Genomic DNA, 19806 nt, shown 5'->3' on the forward strand with positions numbered 1-19806 from the left:
AGCAATCTGTTCTACTGGTCTAAGGCAGATTTATGCATCCTCTATCAGGTGTATTCGTTTCATTTTTCAAATTCTTGTAAAAGTGTGATTGTAAACTCTTCTTGATAGGGTTTCTTGAAGAGTGTGTGTGCTGAAATAGTGCTTTTCAGCAAGTGTGTCAAGTTTCTTGTAGGGTTCAAGAACAGTGGTTGTGTAAGTGTGTTTGGTACATTTTGTTTAGTGGATTTCACCATGGATTAGGTGAGACTGGATGTAGCTCATTTGAGTGAACCAGTATAACTGTTGTGTGTTCATTTCTCTTCATCCATGCACTTGAATTCTTGTTTATCTGTTAATCTGCCAGAAATTGAATATGTTCAATTAAAAATAAATTTGTTCTTTCTGGGCTTGTTCATACAGTTCTTATTTTCTGGAAAATCAGTTTGGTTCTGTGAAGAAGATATATGATCTGTTAAATACAACTGGAACAGGTTGATTGTGATAGGTTACCCAATTGATTGTCAAGCTAATAATTGAACCTTAATCACTTGCTTAAAAATTGAAGGTCACTGTTTTTGCTGTTCACAGTTTTCTCTTTAAAATCAGTGTGTGTGGCTTGCAAATTAATCTGTATAATCTCAAGATTAACTTGGTTGATCTAAACGTTTTCAAACATAAACAGTGTCAAAATAAATCTGTTCACCCCCCTCTTGAACTTTGACACTATTGAACCCAACAATTGGTATCAAGAGCTAGGACTTGTATTTTAATCAAGTTTGTTTGCAATAATGTATGAGTTTAAAGTGCTTTTTGCTGAGGGATCTTCTGTTAGTAGACCACCTATGTTCAATGGAATGAATTATGCCTTTTGGAAAATTAGAATGAAAATTTTTATGGAATCTATTGACTCGTTTATTTGGGAGGCTGTGGTCCATGGACCCTACCTGCCAATGCAGGTTGTCAAGGATGAAGAAGTGGTAAAGCCAAGATCTGAATGGAATGAGACCGAAAGGAAGAAGGCTCAATATGATCTAGTGGCCAAGAACATCATAACCTTCTCATTAACAATAGATGAGTTCTTCAGGATATCCCAATGTAGTTCAACTAAGGAGATGTGGGAGGTCTTGGAAGTCACTCACGAGGGTACTAAAGATGTGAAGAGGTCAAGAAAACATTCTCTCATCCAAGAATATGAATTGTTTAGAATGCAACCCGAGGAGAGCATTGTTGATGTGCAAAAAAGGTTCACTCATATTGTGAATCACCTTACTGGTTTGGGAAAGGAATTTGACAGAGAGGAACTCAACATAAAAGTGATGAAGTGCCTCGACAGAAGCTGGCAACCCAAGGTGACAGTCATATCAGAAAGTCGTGATCTATCAAAGATGTCAACTGCTGCACTCTTTGGGAAATTAATGGAGCATGAGCTGGAGCTCAAGAGACTCAAAGAGCAGGAAACAGTGGAAAGAAAACCCAAAGGACTTGCACTGAAAGCAAGTGAACAGAATGAGATCAGTGAGGAAAAAGAAGATGTTGAACATGATGATACAATCAGCCTACTTACAAAGAGATTCAGCAGATTCCTGAAGAAGAAAAGCAGAGATAGGAACCAGCAGAAAAAGAAGATATCCTAAACCTAATGACTCAAATTCCTCTAACTATACTTGCTTTGGCTGTGGCAAAACAGGGCACATCAAAATGGATTGTCCAAACAATCAATCAAAGGACAAATCTGCCAACAAAAAGGTTGAAAGGAGCAAGAGGAGAAGAGCTTACATTTCATGGGAAGAGAATGAAGTATCTTCAACCAGCAGCTCTTCAACTGAAAGTGAGGAAAACAATCTGTGCTTCATGGTGAAAGATGAAGGGTCAATCTCTGATTCAAAAGGCAGCAAGAAAAATCAATGGTACTTGGACAGTGGTTGTTCCAAACATATGATTGGAGATCTTACAAAATTCACTAGCTTGAAGCTCAAAGGAGAGGGACATGTAACCTATGGTGATAATAACCGAGGAAGATTTTGGGGCAGAGGCACTGTTGGAACAGGGAATTCAACCACTATTGAGAATGTGCTTTATGTAGAAGGACTCAAGCATAGCCTTCTCAGCATCAGTCAACTTTGTGACAAAGGATACAAGGTGAACTTCAAGTCAAAAGGCTGCACAATCTCAAGTGATTCCTCTGGTAAGGTGTGTTTTACTGGTAAGAGAGTGAATAACATATACATCTTGGATATCATGGAAACTATCTCTTCAAATGAGTGTTTACTGTCTAGAAGTGACGAGTCTTGGCTGTGGCACAGGAGGCTAGCTCACATACACACTAATTACTTAGATAAACTGAAATCTAAAGATGTTTCTAGTTTACCTAACATTAAATTTCAGGATAACAGGCTCTGTGATGCTTGTGTGAAAGGTAAACAAATCAGATCCTCTTTCAATTCAAAAGATATTGTTTCTACAAAAAAAATCCATTGGATGTATTGCATATGAACTTATTTGGACCCTCTAGAGTTGCTAGCTTGGCTGAAAATTTGTATGCTTTAGTTGTTGTGGATGACTACTCTAGATTTACATGGACTTTGTTTCTTGCACATAAAAATGATGCTTACAATGCTTTTAAGAAATTAGCAAAGGTTCTGCAGAATGAAAATGGTTGCTGCATAAAATCAATTCGAAGTGATCATGGGGGAGAGTTTCAGAATGCTAGATTTGAGAGGTTATGTGAGAAGCATGGGATATCACATACCTTTTCAGCCCCTAAGACTCCCCAACAAAACGGTGTAGTTGAAAGGAAAAACAGATCATTAGAAGAACTAGCTAGAACCATGTTAAATGAATCTAAGCTTCCTAAGTATTTTTGGGCAGATGCAGTTTATACTGCAACTTATGTGTTAAATAGAACCTTAATTAGACCCATCCTTAAGAAAACTCCATATGAATTGTATAAGGGCAGGAATCCCAGTGTGAGCCACCTTAGAGTGTTTGGGCGTAAATGCTTTGTATTGAATAATGGCAAAGAGAATTCAGGTAAGTTTGATGCTAAATCCGATGAAGGTGTGCACATTGGTTATGCTTTGAATGGTCATGCATATAGAGTCTTCAATAAAAGATTGCTCATAGTAGAAGAATCAATGCATGTTGTATTTGATGAAGCAGATCATAGCATATCTAAAACTGTTGTTGATGACTTTGACTGTAATGAATTTAAATTTGTTTTAAATCAAAATGAATTGATTCATATTGATACTGCTGATACACATGCTATGCAAGAACCTATTGTTTCTGCAGGTTTGCCAAAAGAATGGAAAACCCCGAGAGACCTAACCATTGATAATGTCATTGGGAACATTGAGAAAGGAGTGTCAACTAGAAAATCCTTGAATAACTTCTGTGAAACAATGGCCTTTGTATCTCAAGTGGAACCCAAAAATCTGAATGAAGCCCTCAAGGACAGCAACTGGATTCTGGCCATGCAAGAGGAACTGAATCAATTTGCTCTTAATGAGGTCTGAACTCTTGTTCCTAGAATACCTGAGATGAATATAATTGGAACAAAATGGGTATTCAAAAACAAGATGGATGAGCATGGGGTGATTACCAGAAATAAGGCTAGGCTAGTGGCTAAATGGTATAATCAAGAAGAAGGAATAGACTATGATGAGACATATGCACCGGTGGCTCGGCTAGAAGTTGTTAGATTGTTGCTTGCCTTCTCCTGCATCAAAGGGTTCAACCTATTCCAAATGGATGTGAAGAGTGCCTTCTTGAATGGTTATATAAATGAATAGGTATTTGTTTCACAACCACCAGGTTTTGAAGACCATCAACATCCAGGACATGTGTTCAAACTCAAAAAGGCTTTCTATGGGCTTAAGCAAGCTCCTAGGCAATGGTATGAGAGGCTAAGTGATTTCCTCACCTCACAAGGTTATGACAGAGGCACATCAGATAAGACCTTGTTCATCAAGAAGAAAGGGCATGACAAAATTCTAGTACAAGTATATGTGGATGACATCATTTTTGGATCAAACAATGGAGTGTGAAACTTTTGTGGAAATCATGAAGAGTGAGTTTGAAATGTCAATGATGGGTGAGTTGAACTATTTTCTAGGCTTGCAGGTCAAACAACTTAAGGATGGCATTTTCTTGAATCAAGCCAAGTATTGCAAGGATCTGTTGAGAAAATTTGAAATGGACAAGTGCAAATCAATCAGCACACCCTTCTCAACTAGCTGCCACTTGGATCATGATGAAGCTGGAATTCCTGTTGATGAAACCAAATACAGAGGACTCATAGGATCTCTACTGTATCTCACTGCCAGCAGGCCTGACATAATGTTTGCAGTATGCATGTGTGCTCGGTTTCAATTTGCTCCTAAAGAATCACACTACAATGTTGCCAAAAGGATTTTGAAATATTTGCAAGGAACTAAAGAAGTTGGCTTGTGGTATCCAGGTAACATTTCATTAAGTTTGACTGGATATTCTGATTCAGACTTTATAGGTTGCAAAATTGATAGGAAAAGCACCAGTGGTACCTGTCACTTGTTTGGATCAAGCTTGATCTCATGGCAATGCTAAAAACAGGCATGTGTTGCTCTCTCCACTGCTGAAGCAGAGTACATTGCAGCAGGGAGTTGTTGTGCTCAAACCATATAGCTAAGACAACAATTGAATGACTTTGGTATCTTACTTAACCATATACCTCTGTTGTGTGATAACACAAGTGCAATCAACTTAACCAAAAATCCTGTCATGCATTCAAGAACAAAGCACATTGAAATTAGGCATCACTTTCTAAGGGAACACATATCTAATGGAACATGTGAGATTAAGTTCATTGGTACAGATTTACAACTTGCAGATTTGTTCACAAAACCATTGGCTAAGGATAGGTTTAATTTTCTGCTAAATGAATTGGGAATTATAAATGTTAATTGTACCTCGCAGTGAAAAATTAAATCTGTTTATTTGCAATTAAATGTGTTTATTTTTGGTATTGATATGCCTTGATGACCAGGAAAGAGAAATTATGATCTTTGACTAATTGACTGACTTTGTGGGTATTAACCACTGTACCTTTGACGGTTTTGGTCATGGTTATGTAACCGATTTGATGGTTTGGGTGCTCAATTAAGGTGTGATATGTGTGCATCGTGACCCCAAATATTTGCTGCATTTTTCAAAGATTCTCTGCACAATTTCAGAGCATAAAATCTTCATGCATATCCCTTCATAACTGCTCCATCAAATCATTCATTTTGCAATATAAATTTGTGTAAAAATTTGCTACCCACATTGGTTGTCCATTTTCGGTTCTCATCATTTGAAACACAAGAAAATTCTGGTTCAACCATGGCTTCTTCTTCAAGACAGAAAAAGAAAAATCAGGAAAAGCAAAGCACCTTTCAAGGCGTGCTGGAAGGCTGGTTCGCTGGAGATGAAGAGGGTATCAATGCCTACATTCACGAAATGAGCAGAAAACAGATTAACATACCCAAGGTATTTCAACTGGCTGAAATCAGAGAAATTGGCTGAAACAAGGTCTGCATTGAAGCACCAGAAATTGAAAAAGCTGCTGGAATTAACTGGTAATGTGTATCCTGATTTAGTCAAAGTGTTTTACACAAATCTAACCTTGGATGGAAAGAACATTGTATCCTATGTGAAAGGAATCAAAATGAAGGTCACCAGTGATGTTTGGAATTCAGTGGCTGGAATCAAATATTATGGTCTAAAGGTTGGAAAAGGGAACACAAGTGGGATTCAGGAGTTCAACAAACTTCAGTATTACAGAAATTGTATGAGGACCCCTACCCAGAGCATAAGCAGATTCCATGCAGGTCATTTGAACCTAACACCACGTCTTATTGCCTACATTATAGCATGGCAACTCATCCCAAGAGGTACAAATCATGTTGTTTTACATGAAGAGGATTTAATCCTTCTATACTGCATCATGAATCTGATCAAGGTTAATTGGGTGTATATCATCAATGAGCATATGTTGAAATCCAAAAGATTAAGTGATTATCGCTTTCCTTATGCTATACTTGTTTCAAAATTGATTGACCACTTTGGCATTGACACTTCAAATGAGCGAAATGAAACCATCAAAGTTGTAAGTGAGATTGATAACTCAACTCTCACAAAAATGGGGTTTCATAAAGTGGAGGACAGCTGGGTGTTTCTCAAAGGTAAGGATCCTCAAGAAGAACATGGAGCCTCAAACCTCAACAATGAAGATGGAGATGAGGCTGTTCCCATGGAAGATGACACGGTTCAAGCTGCAGAACACTCATGTTATGTTATCCATCACTCCTGCGGGCAAGAGCCATCTATTGGTCATGCTGGAAGTCAAAGGACAAGCTCTCCATCTGTAGAAATCAGAGGAGATTCACCTGCTCCCCAATCAGTGCATGAAGAAGCTGCTGCAACTCATCAGAATGTTATTGTTGCCTATCAAACCCCATAGTACAAAGGTGAACCATTATCTATGTTTGAAAGGCAGGTTCTGTATCGCCTTGATACCATGACAACAGAATAGAGAGCATATTTTGAGACCACTCAAGCAAGGTTTCAGCACCTTAATGATCAAATTGAAGGAGTTCAGTTGCAGCTTGCAGAGTTATATTACAAAGATTAGAAGTATCTTTCTTTCCATGCTTTCTTTCATCAGTTTATATTTCTGCAATGTTGAACAATTTGTATTTGTTTCTGGACTGTTATGGTTGTGTTTCTGTTTTATCTTTCTCTATGCTTAAATGTTGTTTGATGAATCCAAAGGGGGAGAAAAATAGCTCACCATGCTAGGTGAAGCTAACTGAAACAGGAAGTTACATTCTGTACCTTAAAACTAATTCACATGTTATGCAATGTTTCAATTTTCTGGTTTAGTATTTGGTGCAGTACAGGTTCTTAAAGCAACAGAGCTATGGGGATTTGTCTCCATCAAACAGGGGGAGATTGTTGAGGATGGTTGTTGCCCCTTCAAGACATGTGTTTGATGAAGTCATTTGTGTACATTTCATGTATAGTTGTATTTGCTTTAAGAATGTCTTAGGTATAAGTTAGAGGTTGTTTAAGATTAGGCTTTTTGCTGGGTAACTCACCTCTTAACCCCTGACCATGTGATAAGAGTAAGCACAAATTTTCTGAAACTGTTTTTCACATGTTTTGCAAAAACACCTTTACTGCATAAAAATAAATATGTTCTTTTCTAAATAAACAGATTCTTTTTTAAACTGATGCATTGACTAAGTCTTTCGAAAATCAGGTTTTGTGCATCAAGTATTTTGACTAAGTCTTCTCTCTTTCAAAACGATTGTGTTTCAATAGTCAAGTTTTTTCTGTTATCGTTTTGAAAAATAAATCTGTTCATCTGTAAATGAATGGATTCTTTTTAGTCTGGTGCCATGTGTATCTTAAAAGCTTTTTTCGTTTTATCCTTGCACCAGAATGGTTGACTGAGTCTCCTTCAAATAACAAATTCTCTAACTGCTTTTGAAAATAAATATGTTCATTTTATTTCAATCTGTTCTTTTTATAACAGCTTTAACTGTTTTTTGAAAAATTGTTATAAGTTGTTTTTATATAAAAAGAAAACTTGTTCCTACGTTTAAAAAAGAATCATACATTTGAGAAAACTCTTCAGTGTTCTTGAAAGATTTCAAAAATCAAAAGTGTGCTTGTTCTTGTTTGGTTCTAAGGCTTGGTGAGAGGTGTTGCTACTGTGTGAGCAATCTGTTCTACTAGTCTAAGGCAGATTTATGCATCCTCTATCAGGTGTATTCGTTTCATTTTTCAAATTCTTGTAAAAGTGTGATTGTAAACTCTTCTTGATAGGGTTTCTTGAAGAGTGTGTGTGCTGAAATAGTGCTTTTCAGCAAGTGTGTCAAGTTTCTTGTAGGGTTCAAGAACAGTGGTTGTGTAAGTGTGTTTGGTACATTTTGTTTAGTGGATTTCACCATGAATTAGGTGAGACTGGATGTAGCTCATTTGAGTGAACCAGTATAACTGTTGTGTGTTCATTTCTCTTCATCCATGCACTTGAATTCTTGTTTATCTGTTAATCTGCCAGAAATTGAATATGTTCAATTAAAAATAAATTTGTTCTTTCTGGGCTTGTTCATACAGTTCTTATTTTCTGGAAAATCAGTTTGGTTCTGTGAAGAAGATATATGATCTGTTAAATACAACTGGAACAGGTTGATTGTGATAGGTTACCCAATTGATTGTTAAGCTAATAATTGAACCTTAATCACTTGCTTAAAAATTGAAGGTCACTGTTTTTGTTGTTCACAGTTTTCTCTTTAAAATCAGTGTGTGTGGCTTGCAAATTAATCTGTATAATCTCAAGATTAACTTGGTTGATCTAAACGTTTTCAAACATAAACAGTGTCAAAATAAATCTGTTCATTGCCAAATAAATCGATTTATTTTCTGTGTACTGTGATAAAAATTGATTCTACGCTAAACTTTTAAAAGGTCAATTCACCCCCCCCCCCCTCTTGAACTTTGACACTATTGAACCCAACACATTCGACACGGTGTCGACCTCGTGTCGGCCAGGTATCCGTGTCCAATACGTGTCTGACATGCGAAAGCGGTCGTGTCGGAGCTTCATAGGTTACTAGTATAACTTATATAATTTTAAAATTTGCTTATAATTTATCATTTTTGTAATTTATATAAGAAATTACAGTTACAAGAAATCACATGATTTTATAAAATTCTTCTGCGCACATGATTTTGTAAAGAAAAATTATGGTTGAACAACTCCAAATGAGGGGCATACAACCACCCACGTGGCTAAAATAGTAATATTTTAATTGTGTTTTGGGTCTCGAGAATGTAGTGTAATATTTTGAAAAGATTTAAAATTAGGGTGCTTAGGTTACATTGTGAATTTAGATTAAAAGAATTTGTGGTTATAAATTTTTAATTAGGGTTTTCCGTTCTTCTCCACTTCTCCACCTTCATTGCCTCTTTTACTCTCGCATCAGTTCCACTTCTCCTTGAGCTTCTATTCCAATGTCTCCTCTAACATCTATTCAAGGGTTTGTCTGTCCTCCAACTTCTCTTCCAGCGTTTATCGTTCATCGTCGTTCTCGTGGGTGTTTGCAAGGGGAGACCTGACATCTCTTTTCACGATAATTGGGTTGTGCAAGATGAATTTATTAGAATTAGAATATACAAAGAACTACATTTGTGATCATATGTGTCTGCGCTATTTTCTTTTTTTTCTAAAGTATCACTTGATTTTTGTGGAATATATTGTTAAAACTATTTATTTTCGCGTACTTAGTTTGTGTATGCACGTATGTATGTTTTTTTTTATATGTTTTCTCCAAGAAAAGCCTTTTTTGAAGTTATGATATTGTGAATTCAGTCATTGTTGAGTATATAGACAAAGAGAGAGGTCACTACATATTGATATTGTAGATAGATAATCATGTGACTTTCTCCAAGATTGACAATGATATTACAAAAATTTGGCTTCATGTTCAACTAAACTAACTTCAAATTTCAAAAAATATGTCAGCTCAACTACATAAATGAAAGTCAATTAAGCCCATAAATGAAAAACACTTCAAACAATCCAAGCAATTTACAATTGCCAAATACATATGTTAAATTTTGGAAACCACATCACACCCAATCAAATAAACATGTACCATTCTTACCAACTATTTGGTAATAAACATACTTAAGTACTAAACACCTCATGTACGAGCCCTTACAATTATGACTAAGAATTTTATTTTATTTTCTTGCATAGGTAGTCCATGGTGTTTTCATGATAGTTGACACATGTTTCCTTGTTTCGTGCTTAACTCGGGTGAAGATGATACTTTTTTTCTTTTCCCCCGTCGTGCTCTTCGGATACGCCTTTATCATTAACATAAGGCCTCTACAGATGTTCGTCATCTACTCTAGAAGGACTATCATGCAAACAAGATTTTTCCCTTACAACTAACCATTCTTGTAACTCTTTCACATCCTTCTTCAGACTGTTGATGACAACCTTTTACTCCTTCGCTTTGCCAAGCAAATCAACGACTTTTACCAAGCTCCTTTTTTTTTTACATGTCGGTTGTAAATCCATGTCCAACTCCCTTAAATGCTTCTTTAACGAATTCATTTTGCAACTCTTCATTGGACTCAAATAAGTTAACAATAACTTGTTCATGCACACAACAAATACCAACATAATTGAAAAAAAAATAACTATTCTACATTTAATACAAATTTCAATGTACTGGAGAAACCACATATCTGTTGCAGCCTAGAAGCAATTTCAATGTCACGGAGCCTAACATCCATCCAATGTATAATAAGAGGATATCTATTCCCACTCCTCGACACCTAGCGCTTGTAAGAGAATAATTGTTCAAGAGCCCATATCTACACAATTCATGTCATAAATTCATGTCAGTAACCACAAAATGGATGGGAAATCATTACATATACCAACTAAACATTTTAAATTACCTGCATCAAGTATACACAATCACCAACATGGATATATGTCACATTACTTTTCCTCCTCATACACATCGAAGCAATACACAAATTATACTAAATATTTAATTTATTTAATACAAAAAATCTCTAAAAACAACCCATCACTTATCCAAATTTTATATCTTTGTATCTTATATTATTTTATATTCAAATTTGAATGTTGATGGAGTTTTGGAGAAATACATTTGATGTTTCCAATTCACCTGTTCCTATGACATTTGGTGGACGAAGGTAAATGCAGGGGAGTTTCAGAAAATCTTAAAATGAAGATTTTTTATGGTTCCATGTTTGAATATTTAAAATTATATAAATAATGTTATTTGAATTCAGTCAATCAAATATATTCAAATAAGTAATCACTGTTTATGGGTAATTTAAAATTTCTCGTATTATTTTTTTTTTCTCAAAAGAGTGCAGTGATAATTAAACACTTAAAATAATTTTATTATAACTTAAATTATTCATTAGAAACTGAAAAGATAATTGATATATTAAAATATGTATTTGTGTATTATGTTATGTTTTATTTGGTTTAATGGGAACAGTACTTTTTATATGACTCATGCAAAGCATGTTCTCTAAACAGGCATACAAGGTCCGTGAAGTTTTTCTTGACCAAGATCATGGTGATAAAATAGTAATTTTTTTAATATTAAAAAATAGTAGTTTTCTATTTATATAAAATGTTATTTATTTTTTAATTTATAGTATATGTTTAATATTTAAAGAAATTATTTGAAGTTCTGTTTTTTTTTTTAATTTGTTGTTGTGTTTATATTAATATATTTCTGTGTATAGTTATTATGTTTATGAATTATAATTTATTTGATTATAATTTTTTATGAACTTTTTTTATTGTTAATTACGTTATATTTTTGTTGTTGTAGTATTTTTTATTTTCATTACTACAGGATTTTTAATATTAAAAAATATTTTTTTTATTTATATAAGATCTTATTTATTTTCCAATTTTATAGCAAATAAAATTTTAAAGAAATTACTTGAAGTTCTATTTTTATTTAATTTGTTGAATACATATTTTTTTTAATTATACTTTTTATATTATACATATTTACATTTAACATTTTTTTTCTAATTATAATTTTTAAATTTTCGTGAAAATTGTTCATTTTTAAATAAAAACAACTCATTTTATTATTACTTTTTTTTAATAGACAAGGGTAAATTTGTAAAGTAACATTTTACACCTTTAAAAAAAATTAAAATTTCCTCACACATTCACCCTAACATACTTTAATCCAAACACCCTCACTTTTTTCACACTTTCCTCTCACATCCTTATACATTCACTCCTTCAAATCCCCACACCCCCTCCACAATCCAAACAGAGCTTAAGTCTAACTCAATCTTATAAAACTAGCTCATAAGATTTGCATTCACTTATATACTATGAAATGTCATAATATATTCTAATAATGATTAAGGAACCTCTAATGAAACTAAATTATTATTTGATAGATATCTTTATGTTTAATTTGGAGAAAGATTCACCGAATTAAAAAAAAGTAGATTTTGTGTGCAAATTAAAATTTAATGACGTTAATAATGCTAAAATGTTTATTTAATAAAGTGTAGAATTTACTATGATTGTGTTAAAGATCAGTTTGCGTGAATTGCTAGTGATTAATTAATTAGGTTGGACTACAATGTATCTTTTTCTTTTCTGAATTGACATCGAACCTTTTCTTTTTATTCTTAAACCACTGTACTATAAATCGCTTTATTCTGATTTGCTATAACCACATTTTCAATACACAATTTCAGATTTGATGGTAAAATGTTTCATCAAACTAATGTACAAATACTCTTCATGTAGTGTTGTTATAAACCAAATTGGTATGAAATAAATATCCAGTAACAAATGAGAAGGCAAAGAGCAATTGGTCACAAAGTTACAATATCATCCCAAACCATCAAAATAATCCAGAGGAAGAAATTTTCTTGATGTTGTTACAAGAATTTGTTATACTGGCTGGTGAGAGAGTCCCTCAGATTTGAGTACAAGCCGTAGAGAGAGTACTGCCGCAGGTTTTCCACTTCATACCATGAATTAAGCACTGATAGATGCTTGTCTGTCCCAGAAAATGCTAGCTGAATTCCTAGACTGCAATCTACTGCACCTCCTCTACCTTTACAAGATGATGTTCTGATAGCACAATCTTGTTTGTTGAGGCAAACAAAGTTGGAATTTCCCTTGCATGAAGAGCAACCATCTCTCTTCCAGTACAAGTTCTGTAGCCTACCCTTCTGAAACTCCAGTACCTAATCAAATGGAAAGTCAAACCAAGCCTTAGATTTTTCAATAACTAACCAAAAACTCAACTCATCATGTCCATGATCTACCATCTCTTACCAGTGTGAAACTTGTCACTGTATATGTGCTGTTTGCAACAAATGCAAGTGGAGATCGTGCAGCATACTTCCTCCCAGCAAATGCCACCATATATCCACCATAAGTATCCTACTTATTGAGATGAAAATTAAAGTTATAAATCAGTTGTTAGGATAACACTGCTCATGCAACTTTTGTTTTAGCTTGTAGTTCTCATTTTTGTTTTCAGGAGAACTAAAGTTGGTTTAAGGGATCCCAGTGCAAGTCACCATGACTTGAGTTTTTCACTTCTATCCTATTAAAGCAGAAGTGTTACAAACAGATATTTTAGTATAAAGTCAACCAGGGAATTTGTATAAGAATCTTGTGAATTTGAATGTTCCATGAAAAACAAAACAAATACCATTTTATTATTAACTCAAACATGCATTAAGGGTAAGTTTCAAATTCCATATAAAAATCACAAAATACACTAGCAGTGCAAAAAGATTCTAGAAAGTCATCAGTTGAAATTGCCAGATATGATAAATTTGTCAACTTAGACAACAACTCTAGCAAATTACAATAGAAATTCATTCCTCTGACAATTTCTAATTAGTTGTGGCCTAAAATTTCTTACAGTAATAGTACATCTAATTCTGTGTTTTTTCTCTCTAAAGGTAGCAGTCTCCATACTTCAGATTATATTGCCTAATTATTTGAATTTGTGGTTATTGATTTTATGTCTATGTGCATGTGAACGAGTCTAATAGTTAAGAGTAAATTGCATTGATCACATTCAACAAAGATCAGAGAAAAATTGCAGTCCTAATAGTTAAGAGTCATGGTTAACATCAATATCTTAATTTGAGTTTATGTTTAATATTGAGTATCAGATATACATTTTTACCATGTGTTAAATAAATTTGTCATGCCAAACAAAAATAGAAATACTGCCAAGTTTGCCTGACTTCTGCATATACCCAACGAGGAGTGCATTTACAGAAAAAATTTAGATAATGTGGTCAGTACACTGTGTGCAATCAAGTTCAACGGTTATACCAATAAGGGGTGGCTTAACTTTAAGTTGGAAGCTAACACAAGAAGAAGGGGAAATAGCAACAGGTCAACAACTCAACATAATAAGAATACATTATGGTTGAAACTGGTAAATGAGGCACAGACTAGCAGGGGAAAATATTTAATTAGCAATGCCGAGAACATAATATAATTAGTATCACTTGTACCATGGTATCCATAAGGAAGCTTAAGATGGTTCAAAAAGTAGAAACTTTGCTTCGGTGAAATGTCAATACTAGTGGCAAAAATGTGGCATAACGGAAAAACAAAAGAAAATGACATTATTGAGCTAGATGCAAAGAATATAGGTCAGGTTTGCCCATTGTACCTAACTTCTTTAAGCATGATTCAGGAGCTACATGCATTATATAATAGGTATTACTGCAATGGGACTGAATCTCTATTCCATGGCTTTGATCTACCATTTTGGCCAAAACTCTACTTCATCTCTCAGCAACATGGTTATCTTGTGCCATATTTTATGTTTTTAGTATATTGGAGCAGCAATCCACCCAAATTCATATTATCCAACAAAAGAATATCCATTTATTGTTGAACCATCACCATGACACGAAAGATGAATTCATCGTTCACAACAACTACAACAAACCCGAGAAGTCACCATGTCAATATCAAATATAGAAGTGCCCCACTTGACCAACCAATGAACAGAAGCTACAATCCCATTATCCCCATCCCATATTCTACAATGAAAATTACAACACATAAATATAACGGATCCCTTGTTCATACAATAGTATCATCCACTTTTCTATAACATTATCTTTTACCTCTATCTCTATCACACCATCTAACTATTTTTGTATAAAACTTCTATACCAATAAAATTTCTCCAAATATAATAATCATCTAATAGATCACTGATTCGTACAACAATATTATCATGTCAACTATTTTATCCTAAACATTGTCTTCTCTTACTCTCTTATACATTTATTCTACAAAAACGATAAACTTCTATGAATATAATCAACATGTCACCTCAAAGTTCCAAACTTTTCAACACAACAGAATCAAACATCCATGTCACAGTAAGATTATAGCCCCCACAAACAAGTCCACAACCAAGAGAAACAAAAGGATATCATCTATTTCAATCAATCAGGGCCAGATAAAAAGATCAAAGAATAAGACCAGATGGTGAGAAAACGAGAAGAGAGGTAACACTGCTACTTACAGGGAAGAAACTAGAGGTGTTGATGGTGAGGAGAGAGATCTCATCAACCTTGGGGCGAAAGAGAGCAAGCTGTGAGTTGGAGGAGGAGAGAGAAAGACGGTGGTCACAGGGAGAGAGCTGAAGGGACTGGTTGAAGAAGAAAGAATCCCTAGAGCTGAAGGCAATGCCAAAAGTGAAGCCATCAGATCTCTGAATCTTGGAGTCAGCACAAGGCTGGTACACGCTGTTGGTGTTGGTGGCAATAACAACAACTACTACCAGTGGCAGCATCATCAACCACAATGCCCCTTTTAGTGCCATTGTTGTGTTTGGATTTGATGATGATGATGGTGTGGTAGGAGATGCCAAGTTTTGTTTTTTTGTTTCTTTCAACTTTGAATCTACTGGCTACTAATGGGGTGTGGCTGGTTTTAATCCTACAGTGTAAAGTTACAAGCTTTGGGAGAGCTATATGAAGAAAATGGTGATTACAGTTCTGGGATGGTGGCAAATCTGGTAACAAATAACAAAATATAATTTTCTGACTCATTTATTTGAAAATATATTTTTAGTTTCTAAAAAACATTATTTTTGCCTTTCAGACTAAATTTTTTGTTTTAATCTTTTGTAATTAATTTTAAAGCTGTTTCTTTTAGTTTTCTTATGTTACAAATATCACTTGTAAAAGATATATTATCATAATCTATAAAATGATTATCTCTTGTATACATTTTATTTTTTTATTTTACTCTTAGTTATATTTTAAAATTAAAAGAATTTATAACAGTATATAAAAATAATATAAATTCAATATTTTTTTATTTTATTCTTAATTATATTTTAAAATTTAGGAAATAAAAATAAACTATTAAAATGATAAAAGTGATGTAATGTAATATGTAATTGCCTATTATGTTATTATTACTATTTTTTTTCATTACGGTAGATAGTAACATAAGTGCATCCTTTCTTGTAGTAAATGAAAAACAACGTTACACCGAACAGAAAAGAAAAATAAAATATAAGAGTGAGATAAATGCTCATTGTTTTTTTAATGCGTATATATAAATAAATAAATCTTCACTTAAATGAGAGTAATATCTATTGGTAAGGTTTTTTCAATTTGACTCTTTTAAAATACAATTGGGTTTTAGTTCTAAAATTATATTTTATTTTTTTAAGGAAAAAATATATTTGAATCGATAATATTTTTAGTTTTTTTTTTTAAAAAAAACTTGTAGTTTCAAAAGTAATTCTTTTATTATATAAAAAATAGTTTAAAAAGACATATAAATACTATAATAATAGTAGTAGTAATAATAATAATATTAGCATTATTTAAATAATATTTAGGAAAGTTTATTTGTGTAATTTAAAAAAAAAAAGTTATAATAAAATTCGGTGAACTAAAAAAAATGTAGTGTTTGAAATGATAATGGAGTGAAAATAAGTTTGTCAATCTGTCATGATCTACAGTCACTTATTTATTTAGGAAATGTTAGATTTTTTTTTTAAAATCTTATATTTAACTGAAAATCTCATACTTCTATTAAACTTATAAAATAATCTAAATAATAATATTATATACTTTATAGATAGTACATATATAATAATTAGTAATATTTTTTATAATAAAAATAATGTATTTTTAAATACGTTAAATACCCAACTTTCAAGTGACTTATCCATATTTCTATTATTATTTATAAAAAATATTTATTATTTTATTCAATATAAATATCATAGTCACATAATACAAGAGAAAAAAATAAAATTACAATAATTAAAATTAATAAGACGAAACACAAGTATATGTACATTTTTAAAATTAATATTTTATTATAAGTTATTATGAGTCTATTTTAAGGTGTTTATTATAAAGTAATTAAATTCATTATACATAATTTATAATCAGATAAAAAGTTACTGCCAACTCTTTATTTACCTTTTTTAATCATATTTAAAAAAAATAATTGATCAATTTTCATGCTTGAAAATATATATGTATAATTGTATTAAAATTTAATTATAATTTAATCTTAGAAAAGAAATTATAAAATAAAATATAACTGATTTATATACTATAATTTATTTCTATATTTAATTGATATAAGTTTTTCAAACATACTCAATTACATTGAAAATAGCATAAAAAACTAAAAAAATATCTAAATACAGATGATACGATATCCAACATCTTATTAAAATATAATCTTAATAACTCCAATATTATCTTTAAGCTAAATTTAAATATACAAAACTGATTTGTAAAATAAAGAGATCATGTATATATTATAACTGAACTTAGTCTCTAATCATTATAAGCTCTTCAACATATTATTAAATAATAAGTTAATTTTTTTATTTTGTTATTTATCTTTATTAATATGCTTTAATGCATATTCACTAAGTTAATATTATCAGAATATATTAAAACTTAATAAGATAACAGATACAATAATTTAAATTAGTATACATGCATAAATTAAATAAGAATAATTAAAATATAATTGATATAAAAATTGGACAACATTGTTGTCTTGAAATTAGTGACGGAAAGAATACTTAATTTAAATTAGAAAATAAATGAAATAATTGGAGACCGGTTGAAAAAAAGTAAAAAACAAATGAGAAATAACAGGGAAGAAGTCTAAGAAGGAAGGATGAGATATTCAAATTTTCAAACAAGAATAAAAAATAAATTTTAAGAGAGAAAATATTTAGAAATAGATAATATTTTCAAACAAACTAGCTAATTTATTTGATTTTTTAAATGAAATTAAATAATAGAATAAACTCTAAAAAGTATAATAATTACAATTTAGATATAATTTTTATAATATTTAATCTAATTTCAATATACCTTATTAATAATGATTTATATTAATTTGAATAGTCTTTTAATTGTTGGAACGAGGAATTTGAACACATAGTTGGTTAAAATCAGCTTCAATATGAAAAAGTAGTTTAAAAAGCAGATCAAAGTTTAAAGTTGTAAAATTATTTCAAAACTAAAAAGTTATATATTTGATAAAACTGACTTTTATAATTGTAAAATAGAAAATAATAACATAATTACTATTAAATCAATTTTTAATGAATAAATACTTAACTTAATCTTTGTAATATAAGTGTGTTTGTTGGTAGGTTTTTAATTAAAATTTTTATGTAAATGAGTTATTAAAAAAAAATTACTTACATATGAATATTTTAATATTATATCAATAAATTATATATAAGTAGTTAAATTTTCTATAACATAATTTTTTTAATAAGACATGCTTATTTTAATATTTACTCAGATCTTAATATTAAGTAATTACACACAAAACATTATATGAAAACAAATAAGTTTTCCAAGTACCTATCTACTGATAAGACATACTTATGTTAATATTTACTTTAGTATTAATGTCAAGTAAATTTTTTTATATTAAAACTGTGTTAGGCATCATTATCTAACTTGACATCTCAACTAGGTTAGTTAGGTTGACACCTTAAGTAATTATCATATGTCATCATATGAAAAAAATATTATTATTAAAAAAAATATTAAAATATTGAGAGACTATATTAAAACTCATATGTTAAGAAAAACGATACATAGGTAGACTATACATATCCATGAAGAATTATAAAAATAGACTAAATGGAAGTTTATTATACCAATGAAATGATTTTTTTATGAATAAATCATAAATAAGTCAACTTATCAGCATACGCATTCTCTTCACGAAAAAATATGAGTAAACATAAACCTGATTTTCGCATAGTAATTAAGACAAGTATTTGATTAATTACGAAGTATTCACAAAACATTAGTTATAATAGTAAACATCGCACAAACAAAGGCAAAATCACATTAAAGTCAGACATTAGCAAGCCTCATCTTTTGAGTTGGCTCTATAGCATGTATAACTTCATAAAACTCAACAATCATCGCAATATGAACTTCAATAAACGCAAAGAACCAATAAACTTCTTTATACTCCTACTTCCACAAGAAGCAAGATTAATGTTAAGTAATTACATATTTTAATAATTATAAATTTACCTTCTCTTATTTTATTTTAATATTTTAAATATCCAATATTTTTATACAAATTAAATTTCAAATAATATTTGTATAAAAAATATTATTATTTATAGTTAATATTTTTTAATAAAAACATATTACAATAAAAATAAATTAAATAATTAAGAAAATTAATGTTTTGTTTCAAGAAGGAAGTCAATTGAATTAGTGAATTTGAAAAAAAAGTGCAAAAAGAATGATGTTGTTTGTATTAAGATAGACACCAAAAGGTGAAAGAAAAAATTACCACAAAATTTGTAAGTGATTTGATAGATATAATAATTTGTTATAAATTATAAAATAATATATCTAATAACTAATTTACTTATATTATTATAAATTAATTTTAACTAAATAAAATATAATAATTTTATAATTAATGGATAATTTTAATTTTAATTTTTTTATCATTATTATTTATTATTTATAGTTTTTGAATTATTTTATTATAGTTATTATTTCATCTATTTATCATTAATATTTTATTTTAAAAATTATTTTATATATTTATTAAGATTTTAATAATAATAATTTTTTATATTATATTATATATATTTATATATTTTTTTAAATAAAAGCTTTTGTTATATAACTTAAAATCTCAATGCTAAAATATCAAGTATCAATAATTAT

The 19806-nt window shown here is 31.0% G+C and overlaps 1 protein-coding gene across 1 annotated transcript; it reads right to left on the reverse strand.

The window, feature by feature from the left end:
• Positions 1-12274: 12274 nt before the first annotated feature.
• On the reverse strand, positions 12275-15619 carry LOC137829398 (uncharacterized). The gene is made up of 3 exons (XM_068636202.1): positions 15120-15619; positions 12884-12991; positions 12275-12792 (listed from the first exon to the last, which is right to left on the reverse strand). The coding sequence occupies exons 1-3, from the start codon at positions 15417-15419 to the stop codon at positions 12481-12483; spliced, it is 720 nt and encodes a 239-aa protein (XP_068492303.1). The 5' UTR covers positions 15420-15619; the 3' UTR covers positions 12275-12480.
• Positions 15620-19806: the final 4187 nt, after the last annotated feature.

This window comes from Phaseolus vulgaris, chromosome 11 (genome assembly GCF_051622355.1).
Source record: "Phaseolus vulgaris cultivar YP4 chromosome 11, ASM5162235v1, whole genome shotgun sequence".
NCBI classification, from domain to species: domain Eukaryota; kingdom Viridiplantae; phylum Streptophyta; class Magnoliopsida; order Fabales; family Fabaceae; genus Phaseolus; species Phaseolus vulgaris.

What these genes read in the sequence shown, in the direction of transcription:
- LOC137829398 (XM_068636202.1), bottom strand. Translation starts at nt 15,419, where the DNA reads ATGGCACTAAAAGGGGCATTGTGGTTGATGATGCTGCCACTGGTAGTA. An exon ending in ACACCTCTAGTTTCTTCCCT is followed by an intron (nt 12,992 to 15,119) that starts GTAAGTAGCAGT and finishes CTCAATAAGTAG; the next exon opens with GATACTTATGGTGGATATAT. An exon ending in CAGTGACAAGTTTCACACTG is followed by an intron (nt 12,793 to 12,883) that starts GTAAGAGATGGT and finishes CCATTTGATTAG; the next exon opens with GTACTGGAGTTTCAGAAGGG.